The sequence below is a fragment of the Blennius ocellaris genome (genome assembly GCF_963422515.1).
Source record: "Blennius ocellaris genome assembly, chromosome: 7".
Classification (NCBI taxonomy): Eukaryota; Metazoa; Chordata; class Actinopteri; order Blenniiformes; family Blenniidae; genus Blennius; species Blennius ocellaris.
This window is the reverse complement of record NC_137656.1, coordinates 14,163,553-14,185,210: the sequence shown is the minus strand read 5'-3', so window position 1 is coordinate 14,185,210 and position 21,658 is coordinate 14,163,553. Positions and strand designations below refer to the sequence as shown.

The 21,658-nt window shown below is 40.2% G+C and overlaps 1 protein-coding gene across 2 annotated transcripts in view; it reads left to right on the top strand.

Moving 5' to 3' along the window:
- Window positions 1-21,121, top strand: part of LOC308132357 (netrin receptor UNC5C-like) — a 190,375-nt gene extending 169,254 nt beyond the window's left edge. For both annotated transcript variants that reach the window (XM_080499435.1, XM_080499434.1), the window contains 10 exons: window positions 43-234; window positions 3,772-3,989; window positions 5,415-5,550; window positions 6,243-6,330; window positions 8,667-8,835; window positions 11,485-11,718; window positions 13,367-13,516; window positions 13,872-14,036; window positions 15,907-16,085; window positions 18,826-21,121. In XM_080499435.1, the coding sequence (XP_080355561.1) occupies window positions 43-234; window positions 3,772-3,989; window positions 5,415-5,550; window positions 6,243-6,330; window positions 8,667-8,835; window positions 11,485-11,718; window positions 13,367-13,516; window positions 13,872-14,036; window positions 15,907-16,085; window positions 18,826-18,988 (1,694 nt within the window). In that variant the 3' untranslated portion in view covers window positions 18,989-21,121. The remainder of the gene's footprint in view (window positions 1-42; window positions 235-3,771; window positions 3,990-5,414; window positions 5,551-6,242; window positions 6,331-8,666; window positions 8,836-11,484; window positions 11,719-13,366; window positions 13,517-13,871; window positions 14,037-15,906; window positions 16,086-18,825) is intronic.
- Window positions 21,122-21,658: the final 537 nt, after the last annotated feature.

The following is a 21,658-nucleotide window of genomic DNA, read 5'->3' as shown; positions in this document are numbered from 1 at the left end:
TCTGAAATTGTACCTCCTTTTTCTCTCTCTTGTCCCCTCCAGCTGCCCCAAGTACAGATGATGTGGCGTTGTATGTGGGCATAGTCATCGCAGTGATTATGTGCCTGTTCATCTCCGTCATCGTGGCGCTCTTCGTCTACCGCAAGACTCACCGAGACTTTGACTCAGACATCATCGACACCTCGGCGCTCAACGGAGGCTTCCAGTCTGTTAATATCAAAACGGCCAGATCAGGTAATACATGTAACAGAGACTGACATCTGATCCCCAGAGGAGAGTATAAAAATATTCTCATAATGAGTCTGATGTGTTATTTTTGTTCACCCCTAAGGCACAGTAGAAAATCCACTCATTTCATTGAAGCCTTGTGTGCTTCAGTTTGAATGGCCATATCAAGGTTTTCAGTAAAGATGTAATGGATATAAAGCTCATGTGACTATGCATCCACACATACTGCACCTTTCTTTTCTGTTCAGTAGCTTTGATCCTTGTATGATTTTATTTCTCTCCTCGGCCTCCTACAGTCAATCTCTGACGGTTTGGATCAATCTGCCTCTGACAGAGACCACTCTCTTTCATCAAGGACTCTCTTCTCCCCCGTCACTCTCATTCTGTCTCTCACTTTTTTTTCTGCCTCTTTCTTCCCATCTGCACATTTAGGTCAATCAAATTTCCTGTTTATCAGCACCTTCTACTCTTCATCCCAGTCTCTGTGTCTCTGTCTTCCCTCAGCTTTGTCTCCGTCTCTCCCGTCACAGCGTCTCCAACCACAACAGGCCCCCCCTTCCATGTTTGTCTTCCTGTTCGAATGGAGCCATATTTCACTCTGCGCTGTCTGTGTTGTCATTACTTCCTCTCTGCCTCCATCTACTTTATAGCTTACTGGAAAAGACTGGAACCGCCAGGAAAGTGTATACTAATCAGTCCACAGATGCTGTTAAATGTTGGCAGATGACACAAAAACCACGTGTTTTTAAAAGTTAAAAACCCAAGTAGTGTATGCAAACCCACACTGTCTCCCCATTTTGGTCCCATACTGTATATTGGACAGGTTGAAATAGACAAAGGACCTCCTCTCAATAGATAGCGGTACATGACAAGCATTTTAAAATGGACCTATATTCGCAATAGACTGTTGTAACCTTGCCAAGTCAGATTTTGTATTCACAACTCGAAACACCTTTAACATGACGTGTAACGAGTTCAGGGTGTGTGTGCATATGGTCAGTTGTGGACAGATGATTAAAATTCACATCACCCCATCAGTTTAAAATGAGGTATGCAGGTTAGGGTAGGTGCATTGCAAACTGGTAAACTCCAGGCTAAACTGTGTGAATGTGTGTGTAACCATACGTTTGTACAAGGGTGAACATCTTTGCATGTGTCAAAACAGGGTGCCATTTTATCATTATAGCATTAGCATGCTTGACACTAACAGAGGGACCGTCTCCGATTACTATTAATGAAGAATTATATCCTTTTACCATGTCTCTCTCTCTCTCTCTCTCTCTCTCTCTCTCTCTCTCTCTCTCTCTCTCTCTCTCTCTCTCTCTCTCTCTCTCTCTCTCTCTCTCTCTCTCTCTCTCTCTCTCTCTCTCTCTCTCTCTCTCTCTCTCTCTCTCTCTCTCTCTCTCTCTCTCTCTCTCTCTCTCTCTCTCTCTCTCTCTCTCTCTCTCTCCATTAGCTGTTAATTAAATTTCAGCAGGGATGATTTGGCAGGTATACCTGCTGGCTCTAAGGGTAAACAGCCTGGTGATGGAGAAGGGAAGACAGTGACAGGTGTCTGTGTGTGTGTGTGTGTGTGTGCGTGCGTGCGAGCGTGCGTGCGTGCGTGCAGGTGAGAGAGAGCGAGAGAGAGAGAGAGCTAATGACGGATTTACAATTTCTTGGAGGAAACAACATGATTTCAGGCTCTTTGTCCAAAAGAATAAGATTTCATGTGAACAAATCTTGATTCTCACTTAGGTAAGTGGCCATCTTGTGATCTTAATCCTAATTAAATTTGGAATATTTTGGGGTGTTTTCTAAAGGATGAAGTTGATTGTGTTGAGATAAGGATTCTTGGACTCCTGCCCTGAAGCTGAGTTGTGTTGTGCTGAAGAAAGAATTCTGCAAAAGACGCTCAACAGTTACTGAACAGTGTCACTTTGGACACATGCACTTTGATCACCTTAGTGAAAGTAAATCTCCATCAGCAAACTGGGCTGCAGCATCTTTCCAGATCCTTGGAAGCACTGAGACTAACAACCTGGCAGTTTCTATTTTGTTGTTAGTTTTATTGAACCATGAGTAATCTTGGTTTGAATGAGTTTTCTTTTTTATCATTAGAAAACGCCTCACTGAGGATTTCCTGCAAGGGATCGACATTTATAACACAGAGAACTTCAGCTTAAACTTGCCACTGTGTTTATGGAAACAAATTTAAGAATACAGTATTAAAATGTTAGCATTGATACAGGACTTAAATACTACTTCTGCTTAAACGTGTAATCGCCCTCCTTCATTCACCCTTGTTTTATTTTCACATTTTGAAGATTCAGCTCAGGCAGCTGTGGCTCCGTTGGTCAAGTGGGCGACCTTGATATCTCCAGGTTGGGAGCTCGATTGCCCTGTCCATGTGTGTCCTTGAGCAAGACACTGAATCCCAAATTGCTCTTAATGGAGGTCAAGTCCAGCTTGTCAGCTGTGACCATTGTTGTGTGTGTGAGTGTGACAAGCAGTGCAAAGCCTTATTTTGAATTCACAAGCAAGAGATCCAAATGTTTTACAAATGACAAACCCGTACAGGGGTGAATCCGTTGCTCGAACGCGGCGACGGTTTCTCGTGCATGAAAAGTCCTACGGCGTGTCTGCGTGCTCCAAATCCATCTGGAGGCAGTACTCACCTCCTACGGATCCCCCAATTTTGGCCACGTTTTTGCAGGTAGACAGCGCGCACTTGCAAGTACGGTGGTTTGTGACCGTCGCTTAACCGATTTGATTGTATTAGCACGTACAACATGCTGTGCAGGCCACTAGTGCGGAAGGGCTCTTCACTTTTATTGCTATTTAAGATACCTGTTTTATCGACATCTGTTCTTGTAGGGATGTGCTCACAACACACAGAAGTAACAAGTTTCCAACATACAAGCATACATTACCAGGATTAAACGTTGGGCTTTAACAGGCTGTGACTGGTTTAAGAAAGCCAGATTCCCAAGTACATTTGTATCACTCTCACTGAACACTGGAAATAGTGTTATTTTGTTTTGAAAAAAAATATTTTTCATTAAATATAATTTACCTATTCCATCTATCCTCCAGGAAACATATTTTTTACTTTTGCAAATGTTAATGTGTGTTTTTCCTTTTTGAGATATATATAACATCTACAGGCTTTGCTTTGCTCAAACCCTTTTTTTTTCTAAGATAGCCTACTCTCCTCACTTCCCTTCTCTCTCTCTCCCTCCCTCTTTCTCTGTTCCTCTGTGCAGCAACCATGACAGGTCTTTCATCCAGGTCATGCCCCTGTGTACAGCAATGTATCATACCAGACACTGATACCTTATCAACAGTCTTGGCTAGCTTTATCCCCACTCCCCTCATACCTGCTCACTGATCTTGCTGCAAGTCCTGCTCACCTGTTCCATACTGCAGCCATGCATTGCACAAAGTATTTTGATACATCCTTTAGTTTAACTGTCACTCAACTTGCCTCAATGCTGTCTGCTTTGATATTGTAGGTACTCACTTTATTTCTTTCTCTTTTCCTGTTTCTTCTTCTTCCTTCAGCTGATTTACTGACGGCTCCTCCCGACCTGACGAACGCAGCTGCCATGTATCGCGGTCCAGTGTACGCCCTTCATGACGTGTCCGATAAAATCCCAATGACCAACTCCCCTCTCCTGGATCCGCTTCCAAACCTGAAAATCAAGGTCTACAACTCTTCTGGTCTGGTCACACCGCAGGATGATCTGGGAGGAGACTTCACATCCAAACTGTCTCCTAAGGTAATGCTAATGTTGTATCACGGAACACTAATGCTGCTGTCTTTGATCTTTTTCCACTGCAAAGCATTCTGTATGATCACAGTAGGATATTCCTTCCTGCATGTGTTTACTCTGTGAGAGCACAGTGAGAGGTACTAAAGCATGGCAGCCATGTATTCCCACTCACATAAAGACAAAACCAAACACCATTAGTATACATGCAGCTCAGTGCCCCAGTTTCCTCCCTCAGCTTTGTCAACTACATGGCATGCATACTGCAGTCAATTGTCATAAGTGTAGATGAAACTGCTCAGTTTCACTGTAGCACCTATCCCGAGGCAGTATGAGAGCCTAGCTCACCGTCTTTCAGCTCTGCACATCAGTGACAACTTTTGATGATTTTATGTGTCATTATGGGATGATGGGGTTTTTTTTCCCCAAACTTGCTTTTTTTCAACCCCACTCTAACTAATAACTGACCTTGCCTTGTTAATTTAACGATTTATGTTGTTTATAGTATTTGTCTTGAGCACAGTAAGCTCTTCGTAAGGGGAAAAGTACTGAATGCTAAGTCTGTATTTTACATCTCACAGTGGACATTCCAATGCAGAAATGCAAAGAAGGTCGTGTTTTACCATATACCCTAAGGTGTTTATAGGTATATAGTAAATCCACCCTCTTCCCACAGATGACCAGCTCTGCTGTATTTCAGTGCTGGCAGGCAGATGCACATATTCCCTGTAGCATTTTAGTCAAAGGATGGGAAAAGAACATACATGCAATAAAAAAGCAGCCTTGATGAATTCAGCAAAAATGCAGAGGATAGGAAAAGTGTGAGTCCTCTTCCAGTGCTTGCTCTTGTCAAACTGGGAAAAAAGTACTACAGCATATGCAACCAGATATTGGCTTTACACATAATCTAGATCAAGCCATAAACTTTGTTTTCATTAAAATATATATTTACAGTGATAGACCTCAGCTCTTTCGGAGCAGACTGGCTTTCAAATCACTTTTCTACACATATAAATATACACATCAGTCAGACTTTGTAATTATTGAGCGCAAATGCTTTTGTGCACACTGATGCACAGCCGCTGTCCACCTTGAAGGTCTAATAAAAACTAGATATAATTGTAACTCACTTATGACGTGTCTGTGCATCTTTATTATAGTCTTTTGCTCCGTCACACTCTTTGCCAAAAACCATGCGTCCATTGAAATTCCTCTTTCTCAGAGGCATTATAGCATGGATCAAGAAAGGATTTCTCAGTCAAATGTAGCTCTGTTGATATTTAACTCTGTTGCGAAGCTAAATGTTTGTGCACCATTATCCACTGTTTATTGTTTATCTTAATAGCATCTCATGTTGATTCATAACCATTATTACATATAGCCAGTATTCAGACTCTTATGTTTGATTATTATCTCTCTAACCTTGGATTCTAGGTTACTCAGTCTCTGTTAGACAACAGTGACACAATGAACCTTCGCAACCAGACCCTGGCCCGGACAAGAGATCCTTCATGTACTGCTCACGGTTCTTTCAACAGCCAAGGAGGACACCTGATTGTACCTAACTCTGGTAATCTCTCCAAGAGCACGCACTGCAACAGCCATCAACAACAACCTTTAAGCTTATAGATTGTCGCCAGAGAATCCATAAAGATCTGAAGACTTGCGAATTTGACAACAAATACATGTATTTTTGATTATTTGCATATACCAGAAAGAATGCTATCTCAAATCACAATGTTCACAATGAGTTAACAGATTTACTCAATTTTTGATAAATATAAAGATATAGAGTGTGCATAAATACTGAGTTATAACACACACACACACACACACACACACACACACACACACACACACACACACACACACACACACACACACACACACACACACACACACACACACACACACGCAGCAGAAGCACTTCCTCTTGTTACAAAGATTAAATTAAAAAGTGGACTTATGTTGAGATTTAAAGCATTGAGATTTAAAATCATAAATAATATAACCTTTTGATAAAAAGCAGCTCCCACATGCTATAAAACATTGCAGCACGAGTCACTTGATGATATATTTAAGAGCAGGTTTTATACGGGGTGTCTTTAGAAATCATTATTCGATAATTAATCACAATGATAAAGGGATCATAGCTGATACATTTAATAATTCATTTGCACACTGTGAAATTATTAATTCCAGGGGTGGAACTTATTATTTCTGGCCTCATCCTTCCTGCCTCCCCTGTCCTCCCTCTTACAGGTGTGAGTTTGTTGGTTCCAGCAGGGGCTGTTCCTCAGGGCCGGGTCTATGAGATGTATGTGACTGTGCACAGGAAGGACAGCTTGAGGTAAGTTTTGTCAGTTGTTTTCCCAATTTTTCTTCCCCACAGATCATTTCTCTACACCTTTCGCCATTGTTACCCTGGTTTCTTTTTCATTCCTTGTTTCCCTTTGTCGATATGACTTTGTTTCTCCGTGACAGCAGTTTCTCACACTGTATATATGGTTGCATGTGGAGACTTTCACATTGGGACATAGGATGATTTAGGATGGACACAAGGACATGAATCATCATTATTTATAGTGCGTATGTCTCCTGTTTGTGATTGATTCAGTGGACATCACTTAACCCTACTTCATACATTAATGCCAGCATTACAACAAAGTTGAGCAGATTAGAATTAAATATCTGACACATTATTGCCTAGTTTGCTTTCACTGTAATTAGTATGGTAATACATGTCATTTCCATTGCTGATCAGTTTTCCAAATTCTGGCTCGAGCACCGAAAGCAAACCTCTTAACACACATTATTTTAAAATGTGTGAAACTAATGTTGACTGTTTTCTGCTTCATGGTGAGCTATGAAGCCGAAAAAACTGAGCTTTTGGGCGCATATGCAAAGAGACTGCTGTTTCCACAGTAACTAACAGATTAGTAGCTATTTTTGGGATTACTCTAATCCTGTTACTTATACTATAATCCTTTACTTCTAAACCCTGTACATAAGTGAGGTAGAGCTCTCCTGGGGATATGAGAGACAAGGGTGAAGATTTCTACAGTATTTTCCATCAGTTGACTGAGATTTTGGTGAAGCTGACAGGACACATCGCTTTTGATGTTGTTAAATATATATTTTTTGACGCTGCAAGCTGTACAAAGTAAACTCTTTCTCACATTTGCTGAATTGATGTTGGTGTTGAAAGAGCAGTCTCGGAGACTAGACAAATAGAAGCAGAAGTATCTGCATGGGGAGATAACACTCGGGGTAAATGAAAAAATATTTTCTTTAATAACGTGGGTGAATCAACCATCTCAAACACCCAAGATAAAAGGCAGCGATTGAGTCATGTATTCTGTCTTTTCTCGTGTCTCCTCAATCAATAGCAATCAATAAGAATTAGGCCTCCCTGCAATGCTACAGCATTTCTAAGAGTCAAGCGCCTTCTCTGTCCTCTGCCTTCATCTCAGTCAATATCTCGCTTGCAGAAACTCACGTGGATATGATAATTTATCTCAGTACCACTTGACGAAGCCGGATCGTGCTGTTCAGCCTATTAAGATCAAAGCCTAAGGTGTCAGTTTTTCTGCCTACTCAATGCCAAGTATCTGTTTTATTTGTATGATAAATATTATATAACATCAGTCAATAAAAGTGTAATTCATCAAGCGTGAACTCTGCGTTACATGAATAAAAGGGCCCCGTAGTTTTAGTCACAGTGTTGTTGTTTTTTTATTTCTTTCCTTCTCCTACACATTTGAACTCCTCATGAGTCAATAATGAGCTCCAGCAGCTGAATCAATACTGCTGCTAAGGATTAGTTCCCCCTGACACAAGGTGTGCTGGGGATGAAAAAAAAACACTGTTAAAATGTGTATTTAAGTCCCCTATTCCTATTGGCTCTTTCTAAGGCAATACAAAATGTCAACAACATAAGGCATGTGATCTATACAAATAATTATGATTTTTTTTTTAACTATTGTTTAAGAATCTGGGTTCAATTTTTAATTTCACTAACAAAAGCAGGATTTTAAATGATAAAAGACAATGGAATACTGCACTTTTTATAGCAGAGGTGTTTCAGCAACTACGTTGTTTCATGGCAACATATCAGTGCATCAAATAGTAAGTGCCTGAAATTCAAATACTAGGATATACAATAAGAGGTAGAGTAATTTATGATCAGTTGCTCTTTGTTTTTTGCCTGTGGATGATTGACGACCAATTGAGACACATGTATTACTAATCTGGGAGGAAACTGGAAAACCTGGAGAAGACATATGCATGCAGAGGGAGAACATGCAAAGTGAAAAAAAGAGTGCAAGCTCTAACTAAAACACAAGCACCAAAACTATTTGATTTTATTTAGTTAACACAATCTGAAAGAATAGAAAGTAGACACAAAACTTAGAATGGGTTCATTTTGCCTATCTGAAGCTTGAAAAAAATCTATATGCTGACAACTTATGTGTATATGGTCATGATTTATGTGGATTAAACACTAGTTTAACATTAAAGTACAGAGTAGTTTGGCAGTAGTATTTAATTTTTAATACGTTTTGAACAATTAAATAATAGCACAGGTAAAATTAGCACAGCGGCACGCTTTTTGAGGTCTCACGAACAATTACCCAGCAGAGCATCTCTCTGACTCTTCAACTCAATGTTATCTGTTATTTGCAGACCCCCGGTAGAGGACATTCAGACAGTTCTCAGCCCAGTGGTGAGTTGTGGACCTCCAGGAGCACTACTGACCAGACCAGTGATCCTCACCATCCACCACTGTGCAGACAATGTCCAAGAGGACTGGCTCATACAGTTAAAGAACCAACTGGCCATGGGAGAATGGGAGGTGAGTGTTCAGCACTTTACCTTTTGTGATTGTACTGTTGGCAAAAAAAAATAATAAAATAACCAAAGCCACCTTTTGTCCTCAAAGAGAATAGCTGTCACCATGCTGACAGCAAGTACAAGCACATGTAATTACATTCAGACATGAATAAATCTGTAAATAACGTTTCCATGGTATAATAGCATACCTGCATACAGCCACAGGCATGTCATGTATACACAGACACATGTACAGAGCTCACACACAACTTGTACACAGACACATGCACACACACGTACGAGTACTGGGGGATTGGGGGGACTATGAATTTCACACACTGTGTATGCAGTGAGGTATAGCAGAGAAGAAGAAAGAAAAAGAGAGAAAGAGGAGAAAATTCGGTAAACAGAAAGTGCCTACAGGCAAGTAGACAAGCAGGGGGTTGAAGACTCCTATCAGAAGCAATTTGTTATGCTCCTGCCATCCTCCTCTTCTCTCATCTTTCTTCTTATGTTTCCATCCTTCCTTTTTTTCTATCCCCCTCTTTCTCCCTCTTCCCATGTCTCTCAGCATGAAGTCTCTACCTCAGCAATCTACTTGTGTACGTGTGTGTGTACGTGCGTGCAAGTGTGCATGTCCCTGTGTGTGGGTGTGGGTGATAAGGCTGTCTTGCAGCATCACTGTGTCTACAAGGCCCCCGTATGCTGTCTTCTGTTGCTTATCACAGCTCAACACAATGTCTCTGCACAATTAACCATGCATAAGATTCTGTGTGTGTGTGTGTGTGTGTGTGTGTGTGTGTGTGTGTGTGTGTGTGTGTGTGTGTGTGTGTGTGTGTGTGTGTGTGTGTGTGTGTGTGTGTGTGTGCGTGCGTGCGTGCGTGCGTGCGTGCGTGCGTGCGTGCGTGCGTGCGTGCGTGCGTGCGTGCGAGAGACACACAGATGGAGAGAGAGAGAGAGAGAGAGAGAGAGAGAGAGAGAGATGCACAGAAGGGGTTCGGTGTAGACTGGGTAAAGATGAGAAAAATGAAAAGTGGAATTTCATCAGGAAGTCGATTTGTTTTTCTCTTATTGCAGTAGAACATCCATTTCCCATCAGAAAGTTTTCCCCAAAACAGGCAGAGGAAGGTAATTGAATTCCCCTCATATCAGGGGGGAGCAGCCACGGTTGTGATTACCAGTAATAACAGATTCATACCATATTGCTTTCCTACCTCTTTGTATTGATTCAGCTCATCTGTACGAACACAACTCCACAAGAACTGTGATTCAAAGCTCAATATTTGTATCACACACATGCATGCAGAGCATACCCGTTCTTCACTGTGCTGGCGTTCACAGGACAGGGTCACACAATTACACACTCACACACACACATGCACTCACACATGTGTGTCGCATGGGTGGCTGCACAACTAATTGAAGATTCAGTAGTCACATAAAAGGAATGCAGTGAACTTGCAGATCTTCCCCTCAACCCACAGCACTGTATGGATTTACCATAACTCTGGCTGTGCCAGAGAGCTGTACAGATGACATGAGCAGCAGCCAGCAGATAATCATAGAGAGATTGGACACACTCCACAGAAAATGTCTGCAAACAAGCGTTAACATTCACATAATGAACACCTTGATTTACTTTCAGAAGTCAGAAATACAAGCAGGTTTGCGTGTATATTTCAGTTCAGTGTCTGGACAGGCACATATTCACGATCTATTGAATCACACCTTCTGTAAATTACTTTTAAGGATGGATATTTCTATTAGCTCGGGGTGTTTCCCACTCTTATTTATTTCCCAATAACAAAAGGCCCACAGGCAACAACATTCATAGTTAAACCTTGTTTTTCCTGGAAAATATTTGTGCATAGTTAACACAGTTTTCAACAGAGAAAAAGTTATTGCATCCTTTTGGTATGAACCACCTAAACTTGCTTATGTTTGCTTTTGGACAGATCTCTCCAAAACGTAGGTGCAATTGTGTTGTGCCAACAGGCAGAATGTGGCTGTAAGCCTTTAAACCCTCAAATAAAGTGCAAAGGCAAACAATGGTAGGTGGGTTTGTGTGAACGAAACCCTTAAATACCACATACCTTTGTGAATAAAAATGTGAAATCTAATGTTCAAAGTGTAGGGTGGGTAAAACTATTATTCATACTGTTTAAAAATATATTTGGACTTTTGGATTTTTTTAAATGAAAAGCCATTGATCAATATTATTCTATATTGATTTAATCATATTGATTACAACTGTTAAATCAGCAGAGATTTTTCTATCGAACACATTGTGACATTTCTATTGTTTAAGTGTGAGTGGTGTTTGAAATATTTTTAGTGTTTGAAATCCCTTCAGAAAAGCATGTACCGGTATATTATATTCATGAATCCTTGGTGTGGATTTTATGTGGAAAGAAATCTTTAAAACAGTATTTAGTGTACTGCAGCAAAACATCATGAAGTGAATTTGTGGAAGCAATCCCTCCTAAAGAAAGCTAGATTTCTCCTCCACTGACATCGGTAAAGGCTCACATGGTAATTTTAGCTCCACTGTTTGAGAACTAATAATAAGTCCTTCTCAGACTCCCGTCACAGACGGGCACTCCTATAAATAAAAAAAATTTTGTGTGACTTTTCTCCTTTGTTTGCTTTTTTTTTTTTTTTCTTTCCCCAGGATGTGGTTGTAGTTGGAGAGGAAAACTTCACCACCCCCTGCTATGTGCAGATGGACTTGGAGGCATGTCACATTCTGACAGAGACATTGGGGACTTACTGCCTGGTGGGCCAGTCACTTGGCAAAGCAGCTGCCAAGAGGCTCAAACTGGCTGTTTTTGGGCCCATTTCCTGCACAACGTTGGACTATCACATCAGAGTCTATTGTCTCGATGACACTCAAGATGCACTCAAGGTAAAGTTATTTGATTTGGTCTCTTTCCCATCAATTTCTCCCGATTAACCCATATAGGTCTTCATGCTATTTGTACTATTATAATTGTTTTTGTTGTTGTTGTTGTGGATATATGCAGGATGTTCCACATTATGTGCTGCTTTGATATGCTTCATCTGCTGTGAAGATTAGTTTTTTTCTAAACTAAAATGCGTCCCTGTAATTTCAAAGTAAAATATTCTGAAGCTTGAGCAGAAACGCTTCTGCAGAGGCATAAACAGAAGTTTCTTCACCTCTAGTCCTGTGAAAAAGAGCTGAGAAGCAGTAAACAAAACGGGGTCAAGCAATGTCAAAATCGCATTGCTTTTGAATTTAAACAAATGCAAAGCACCAGTGGGACCATCTGATATGGGAGATTAACACGGGTAATTTATGCAGTCGGTGATAAGTCAAGAGTCAGCGTGGCACACAGCCATGCGCATGGTTACACAAACATCAACGCACGCCTGCTTTTACTCATTCAAACAAGCAATTGTAGTTTGAAAACAAAGTTCAGGGGTGGACTTTTAATGATGGAGCCTTTGAATAGTGTAATTGATCGGCTGTTTTTTCACAAAGGAAGTCTTTGCTGTGCATCTTCAGTAGAGACGCCACGCACAAAGCGGAGCGGAACGAGGAATCGATTTGTTTTATAAAAGTTTCAGGACGCATCAGAAGTCATGCAGATAATATAACTTATTGCTTATGTTCTCATTTAATCCTGTAAGTGTGTGTGCAATGCAGTGGCCTGTAATTATGTAGCTGTTATTAGGCTGTGTGTTTGCCATTAGGCTCATTGGTGTGTCTGTATGCTGCAGATACACACTCTCTCAATGAGTGCTGAGTTGATATACAGAAGTCATTTTGAACCGGATGAGCAAAGATCCCCACAGGCCTGTGTATGCAATATATTATCGAAACAACTGCAGCAAAAGCAAAGTAAAATGTGCAGCTTTCTTTCCTTCATCAAGTGGAAAAGACATCAAAGGAGAAGTAATAGTTTTACATGAGAAGACTTTTTCCAATTTCCTAAATTGCAGCATAGTAAATTCCACCTTAAACCTCCAATAAGGACATTGCATCAGCTTTAAATCTGAAGTGAAGTGATGGTGTCTTTCAAAGCCATAAAGTTATGTTAGCAACAGGAGGAGGGGTAATGAGGAAGACAAAAGTTAAATAACCAGAGTTGAATTTATTTCTCAATATATTACTTCCATTAGAAATATGATACATTGAGATCATCTTCTAATATCAATAAAAGTAATTTAATTTTACTGTCTTACATTAAAGATATGCTTCATTTCCCCTCATCTTACAACTGGCTGTTGGTGCATTATTAATCAAGCTTTTTATTGAGCCTCCTAATGTATCTTTTCAGTTCAGAGCAGTTAGTAGAGCTAAGCTTTGCGCAAATTCAGCTATGAAGATGTGAGATGATATCTCAGTAGAAACTTTCATGTGTTTCAAGTGTTTTATGGTACATTGTCTGCAATAATTATGCAAGATGAATGGAAGTCCTCCGACAATCTTTAATGCATGGAAGATGAATGGTTCGGAGAGCAGGATGAAGCAGACGCAAAGTTGAAGAGGGAATCTTAAGTAGTTATTTTTAATGTGGTGTTTGGTGCAGGAGGTTCTTCAGATGGAGACGCAGATGGGAGGGAAGCTTCTGGATGAGCCAAAGACGCTGAACTTTAAAGACAGCACACATAACCTGAGACTGTCCATCCACGACGTGCCCCACCCACACTGGAAGAGCAAACTCGTCGCAAAATATCAGGTGAGACACACGCATACTTTTCAAAAATTGCATTGAGGGCCAACACAGCAACTTCCACTCCAAAGTAGTAGTACTGCCTCTTCTTCTATTTTCTTGCTACACTAAACTGCAACATTCTCATAAAATATTGACACCTTTGTCTTCTCAAAAGTACCAATGCAAACCAAAAAGAATGTTCAAATGGTATCACGTGCAGTGTCTTCTCCAAGAAACTGTTTTAACATTATAAAATGAAGGTAGAAACTTTCCAAATTATGTTTGTGCAGAGTCTTTTGTCCTGTTAGCTTCATCAAGGGAAATATATTACAGTTGAGAAAGGTCAAAGCACACTAAAGCTCAACTTGTGTCCGTGTAGGAGATCCCATTCTACCAGGTGTGGAGTGGCAGTCAGAGAAGTCTTCACTGTACTTTCACCCTGGAGAGACTGAGCCCGGCCATCATGGACATCAGCTGCAAACTGTGTGTCCGGCAGGTGGAAGGAGAAGGACAGATCTTTCAGCTCAGCAACACTCTGGAGGAGGCAAGTTTCCAGAGAATAACTCGCAGACACCACAGCACAAAAACACTATATTGTTTAAATGTACACGCTAACTGCAGAGAAACTTACTGAGGGCAGAAAACTACACAGTGATTGTTTTTTTGTTTTTTTTTCTGCAGCCTTCGTCTAACTTCTGCAGTCTTGTACTAAAGGTCCTAAAGTCACTAAGTTTTCCCTCTGTCTGTCAGACAGTCAAGAGTTCCTGCTATGGTTCTGTGACTCTGTTCAATCATTCATGCTGGGGCTATAGGTCACGTAACACGAGTAGAATACCTCTTCTTTGATTTTGCCCGTCCATGTAACTATAAAGTCATTGAATGCGTGTGCCTCTGTGTCCGGGTGTGAATGGTTTCGGTCATGAGGCAGGCGTCTCTTTGAGGAATGTCACAGCTTTGAATTCCCCCATGGTGGTCAGGGATAACTGCACTGTACATTATCTTTTAATTTTTTTTACCTCCTGCATCACCGATGTAAGGTGGCAGGGCAGCAAAACTTATTTTAGAGGAACATTTTAGGTATCAGGAGGATTTATCCATTTAATAGATTGTTGTTGTTTTTTGGTTAATGCTGAGCAGAAAGGTACAGTATGAAAGTGTTTAAGTTCTCTGCCATGACAGTGGATCACTGTGTCCAGTTCAGTTCCAGGAGCTGAACTGGATGGCATTTCATTCCACAGCAACATTGCTATGCGTATATTAACAAAAAAACTTTGAGGACACAGTCCCTACATGTTAAGCTAACTGAAAATTATTTTACATGTGTTTTTAACTCGACTTAAATGAGTAGTAAAAATAGTTTTAAGTAAGTAGTAAATTTGAATATATCCTGAACATGATTGAATATGTGGATTTTATTTGTTGTGAAACAGTGATGATTTGCTTTTGTGACACAACACCCTGAAAGAATAAGAAAATGTACACATGGTGACAGCTACTATATAAGTTGGTCATATACCATTGAGGGTTTGGCAGAGGTGGGTCAAAACCAAGAAGCTCTACACCTTGAGCCACTGCCTCTTTGATATGATGTTCATGCTTTTTTGCCATAAACAAAGTGGATTTTTGATTGGAGTTTTTGTTTTGCAACAATTTGTTAGTGTTATATAAAGTTGCGATCAACCAAAAATAAACTCTTCCTTCAAATGTTTAATGAGTAATTGGAGCTAAAATTCTATTTGTGTGATCTGTGCAGTGCCTAAAACTCTATACGCCCTATGTGGAGAACAAAGGAATGTACAGTGGGTTAAAAGCATTTATTATTTCAAAAGAAGTGTCCCTTTGCATCAGTCATCCAGTCTCCAGCAGCAGAGAGCTTTCTGCTGTAAATTGGGGCTAAGTAGATGCAGTAAATAGTAATCACTCACATCAACAGTGGCAGTTGTTGTTTCCTTCTGCCAAGCCACATTCATTAGACTGCTGCCTCCTTTCAAACCCAGGAGTGGCAGATAAATGGGAAGAAGATTTTGAAAAAGGAGATGAGAAGCAAGAGGATAGTAGGAGAGCTTGTGAGCAGGTTTTTCCTGTTTATTTGTGTTTATTTCACTCTTGTTTTAATTAGGAGATGTGTATGTAATTGGTCAAACTGAAGTTAAGCTGTAAATAAGCAGACTCGAGCTTCAGAACACGTGACGAGTTCAAGCTGTCTAAACATATTGTGATCGGTTTTTAGGATCAAATTGTCAACAGAGACCTTATTGCATTATGCCACTGATACAGAAAGGTTTCTGTGCACTTGACATATAATATATATATAATATGCAATATGAACATGACATTTTTTCTGAAAGATTGAGTTAGACAGTATTTTTAATAACTTTAGCTCACAGTTGACCAGCCTCTTTCTGTTTTTTCAGGAACTCCAGTGCATAGACACATCGCTTATGGACCCTGCGAGTAACATCACAACTTTAGTGGGTCCCAATGCCTTCCGTATTCCCTTATCCATCAGACAGAAGTTGTGTGGTAGCCTGGATGCACCACAGACCAGAGGAAACGACTGGAGGATGCTCGCTCACAAACTCAACCTGGACAGGTGACACTTGCATTTACATTACAGATGCTGTTCTCAGGTGTTTTACTTCATTTAAATCAATGGTTCCCTGTAGTTTTCTTCCAGACTCCATTTTACCAACATCTCGCACCACCCAAACATTGATGCACTTTTGGCTGCACGGCGACAGTGGTTAGCGCTCTCACTTCACAATGAGAAGGTCCATTTTCAAATCCAGCTGGGGCTTTTCTGTGTGGAATTTGCATGATCTCCTTTGGTGACCCCTGAGGAGAGCAGTTAAAACAGTCTCTCTTTCTCCCACACATTTGTTACATGTGGAGGTCATATTAAGTTACTCAAATTGAACAGTTTATTTTAATTTGTAATAAAAAAAAAAAAAAATTTTTTAATGGATTCTTCGAGTGTCCCTTTTGTAAGTCCATTGGACTCTCATGCGCCTACAACCTAAATTATTTAAAAGAAAAAACGAGTATTGCATTAGCCTCATAGGTAACATCTTTCAAGTCTCTAGGTATGTCTGAAGGTTCATTTACCAGCAGCTACTGAAGCAGAGCCAGATATTGAGAGGATAATTGGGCACAAGTGCACATCATTGTCCCAACAGGATGCCAGCTCATGAAGCAGTCTGTTGATGTGGGCACAAATATTCCTGATCAGTGAGTGATTAACAAGCCAATTATATTTGTTTACGTCCACAATTCCAATGAGGGTATTTCTCAAAATGACCACAATAAAACTGTCCAGCAAGAAAATGCCATCTATTGTCCTCACTGGCCATGCAACTGCCATGTTGTGTCTGTTTGACATCAAAGCATGACTCATGCTTTGGCACCACACAGTTTCCGCTCACATAACCTTCTCATGCATACATAAAGGAACCAGATGTACCTGCCCCACACAGACAAACACACTCCTACAATCAGTCTCTTTGTAACGAGATGACACTCGAAGGAATGGCTGAAACTCACTGGCACATAAAAAGGTCAGTCTGAGCTGCTGAGTTTCACTTAACGGCAGGACACTTCTTATCACACACTGCAGACAGACGGAATGTGACACAGAAAGCAAAAGAGAATAACAAGAAATAAGAGAGAAAGTAATGGAAAAAGTTCATTAGGTGTTTGTGTGTAAGTAATCCCAAAGAATCACTGTCGCACAAGAAATTGACAGAATTATGTGGAGAAGTAATGTACATTTCTGTTGTTGTACTGAAACAGTACCAGAGTGTGCCAGCTCTATAATCACAGGATTTACAGATGAACAGAGAGTCTCAGTTTTACCCCCATGGGACTCAAATCTGATGGCTCTTGCACTTCAAAGCTGCACTGAGATCTTTGTCACAGATGGCTCAGAGTCAGTTTTCCCCTCTGCAACCATTGTGCACTTGACTCCTGACGGCTGTGGTACTTACCAGCACCAATCCCCAGTGGAGGTGTTGGTACTTTTTTGTGCTAAAATGCCATTTCAAAATCCATTCACCCATCCTTCCATCTTCTATCCCCACTTTATCCAAGTCACGGTTGTGTGGCGCTGGAGCCAAGCCCAGCTGACATTAGAAATGTAGGAAAACCCTGCACAGGTCACCAGTCCATCACAGAGCTAACAGAGAAAGGCACACAATGATTCACTCTAACATTTACACCTACGGCCAGATTAAATTAGGCAATTAACCAACACATTTTCAGATCGTGAGAGGAAATAAAAGCACAGGAAGACCACATAACGCCACAGCAGGGAAGCTTTGTTTGTTGACCAGCCAGGTTGACACTGTGAATCTACAGTTCAACAATAACCCACATTGTAAAGGCTTTTTCATTCATTTTAGCTGTTTACAAAATATTATTGGACTGCTCGGTTTTTATAAACCATAAACAGACCTGATAGCAAAGTCTTTATGTGATCTGGGATATTTTTATGCATTATCATTATTCATTTGTATTGGAGAACGAATCAAGGATTTTTCATTATCATAGGCCTGACATGTTTAAGCAACAGATCAAATATATGCATCCAGAAAAAAATGACGTCAATAACACAAATGAACGCACGCACGCACGCACGCACACACAGACACACACGCACGCACGCACTATGTAAATAGTATTTGAGGTAGCACTTGTTTGTATTACTTTTGTATATAGAATGTATTTTTCATCATCACACATCTATGGAATTGTTTACTGTTTTGTATTGTTTATCTGCACTACCTTCAATAAATAAATAAAAAAATAACACAAATGAGTACAGTTCAACAAAAATAGAAATTACATTTTTAAAATGAAACAGTTAAAATGTGGGTCTGATTCTGTCTTGCCAGTCCAGCCAAGACTACTCTGACAGAACAGGCGTGGTCATGCTTGTTTGTTTGTTTTATCCACCGCCAAGTGTCTTTATCAGAGACCTGCCACAGGATCTCAGGCTACATTTAGGGTGAAATGGAGTTAAACATTCAGTGATCAACTTGGACCGGTCCAGTTTTCACCTTCAAAGTGATAAATGAAATCATAAAATGAACTCTCGCCAGTGCAGCAGAGCTAACAACGGTCGTGTGTGTACTGTTTTATAAATATCTGTAAGCAGTCTCGCGGCAGCATGACTTATAACGGGATCATTTTTCAAATAGTTGACATCATGATTTGTTGTTGCACCATGTATTGGGACTTTTCAGTGTAATGTTCTGAATGAGAAAAAAGAACAACGGGGGAAAAAAAGCATGGGAATCATAATATCTAACTATTCCTTGTTGTCTCATTTTCATTAGGTACCTGAACTACTTTGCCACCAAGTCCAGTCCGACGGGCGTGATCCTGGATCTCTGGGAGGCCCAACACTTCCCGGACGGAGACCTGAATGAACTGGCCGCTGTGCTTGAAGAAATGGGTCGCCATGACAGTAGCCTCGCCTCCATGACAACAGAACACTGACGAAGCCCCGTCGTTATCGTGGCAATGACAGAACTCTGGAGATGATTACAGGAGAATTCTCCACAGCTGAAACTGAATCACTGGTGAAATGCCATGGTAATCCTGCCCACATGGTAACAGATAGAGCGAGAGGCGCTCCAGCTGGGGCTGATGCTCTGTACGTATCTTTGTGTGTGTATTTGCGAGGTGTTGCAGTGTTGTGTGGAAGGAGACTTCCTGATCAGGAACAAACAAATCAAACACACGCCTAAAAAAAAAAAAATACCAAAAAAAAAAAAAATTAAAAAGAAAAAAAATATACCTTGTCTATAGTAACATCAGTTGTTTCTCGCTGTTACTTTAATGCTGATAAAAGACAAGTGGAGGTGGGAAAAAGAAGAGGGAAAACCTTAAAAACCTCTATAGGAGTGGAACAGGAGAAAAAAGATAAACTGATTACAGAGCAGCGGAAGAATGGAGATTGAGGAAAAACAGCAAGTTGACTCTTCAAAAAGAAGAGTACAAACACAGAGAACCTAAACTGATTACAAAAGAGGGGGAGGGCATAAACATAAAACGATGGGAGCGTTGGCAGGTGATCATCTGGATGGAAAACAGATAATGAGAAGGGAGATGAATAAGCTCTTCTTCTCTTACGAGCCTTGGCTGTACGTGTTTGCCAGTACAGTTTGTTGTCTTTATATCGTTTCTTAGGGAACGCTCGATGTATTCTGCTGTCCATATGTGTGGATCATTTCCTGCTAACACAATTTGTTAAATAGTGACTGTCAGTCATTGGTCCTGACCAGAAACAAGCCCCAGATGACTGTTTCCCTTTTATAGTTAATACTTCATTGTCAGGTAGAGTGGGAAAAACCCCCACTTATTTTAATTTAATCTTAGTATCCGATCTTTTTATTTTTATTTTATTCAGAAAATCCAAAGAAGATTATGGGCATTAGTAAAACATTTCCCACTCATAGTGAAGTGGTATTGGCCTCATGGAATAACCATATTTAACATTACACCGTGGCCCACACGGCAGTTAGTACAGTCACTGCCTGGGTTTGGGGGCCTTTCTGTGTGGATTTTGCATCGTCTCCCTGTGTGTGCATGTGTGTGTGTTTGTTTCTTTGTTTTTGTTATTTTTCCTACGACAGCTCCAAAAAATGCATTTGAGGTTAATTGGTGACTTTAAATTACCTTTAGGTGTAAATGTGAGTCTCAGCTGTCTTTTCACATTGACGGACTGGTGAGTTGTTCAGTTTGTCTCGTGTCTTCACTCATAGTCAGTGAGTACTGGCTCTACCATGCCCCCTCTGTTGGATGAGGCAGTATAGAAAATTGACGAATGACATTACGCCTATTGATATTTATATAAATAAGCCCACCATTTCTTCTGTTCATTCTCATGCATGCAAGCTGTGGTACAATTTAAAGTGACAATTGGTGTTTTCAGTATTTTTCAGAAGCAAAATATTTACATTACCAAACACGTAAAGTTTGCTGCTAGTCACTGTAAGTCACCAAGGCAGTGACGTTCATATTGTATTTTTATTTACTCAAGTGTCAACATTTGATCTTTATCCCTTTGAAAATCAAGACTCCAGTCGTGGGTCCATGTTTGGTTAACCGCAACCTCAAATCCAGGAGTGGCTGTCAGGGCTTGTTTCTGGACAGGGACTAACTCAGAAATGTGAGAGGAAACAAAGATGATGAGCCGGAAGTAGAAAAACACAATTGTTTTTAAAATCAGTAATATACACAGTATCATAGTATTATGTCATAGTGAATAAAATACAACTGATGTCATTCATTACCACTAAATGTACACAATATACTGATTCTATCAATCATATTTTAATTTACTTGCTTATATATTTCATTCATTTATGTTTTTGGTGTTCCATCATCATTCTATGTCAGTCCTCAGGCCTCACGTGTGATCATTAGTGATCGCCTCAGTGACTCTGTGGGTCACTAGCACCATCCGGTGGCCTTTGAAGAATAAGAGCATTTACACCTTCCTAACCATCTGAAACATGTAAATACATGATTATCGTGTCCATCCTAGTGGCATTGTATTACATAATGTTTTTAATCGCTGATCATTTTAATTTTAATTGATGTTATCTTTATTATTTACCATTTTAACATGTGTATAGGTGTGAAGGGTTTTGGGGTGGGTAACTCGAACATATCAGTTACTTGTCCTTTGTTTTCAAACAATTTTCTATGAGCAACTAACATTCCAGCTCATGACATATACGTTGAATAAGTTGTCAAATTCGAGCTCAAGATCACCATAACAAAAGGATCCTGTGTTAAAAAGAAGAAAAAAAATAGAAGTGTAATATATTCATGTTTTGCAGAATAACATTGTGAAACAAGTCTGGCTTTCAAATGTTTGCACTGTCTCGGGTCACCAGTGTCTAATGAGAAGGTGTAACTCCAAATCTATAGCTTTGACGAAAGAAAAACAGCCTTATTTTGAAGGGATTTTGAAGTTATCTGATCTCTCAGGAGATATCAACTTTATTCACCCTGTAAAGGATAACATGAACACTTAGTTTGAAGGAAATGCATGTATAATGGAGTCAAGATATTTCTGTACTGAATAACGGAGAGACGCCATAGAAACTGAACATCAGGTATGTAGAGGAGATACTGGGGGGGATGTTGTTGTTGTTT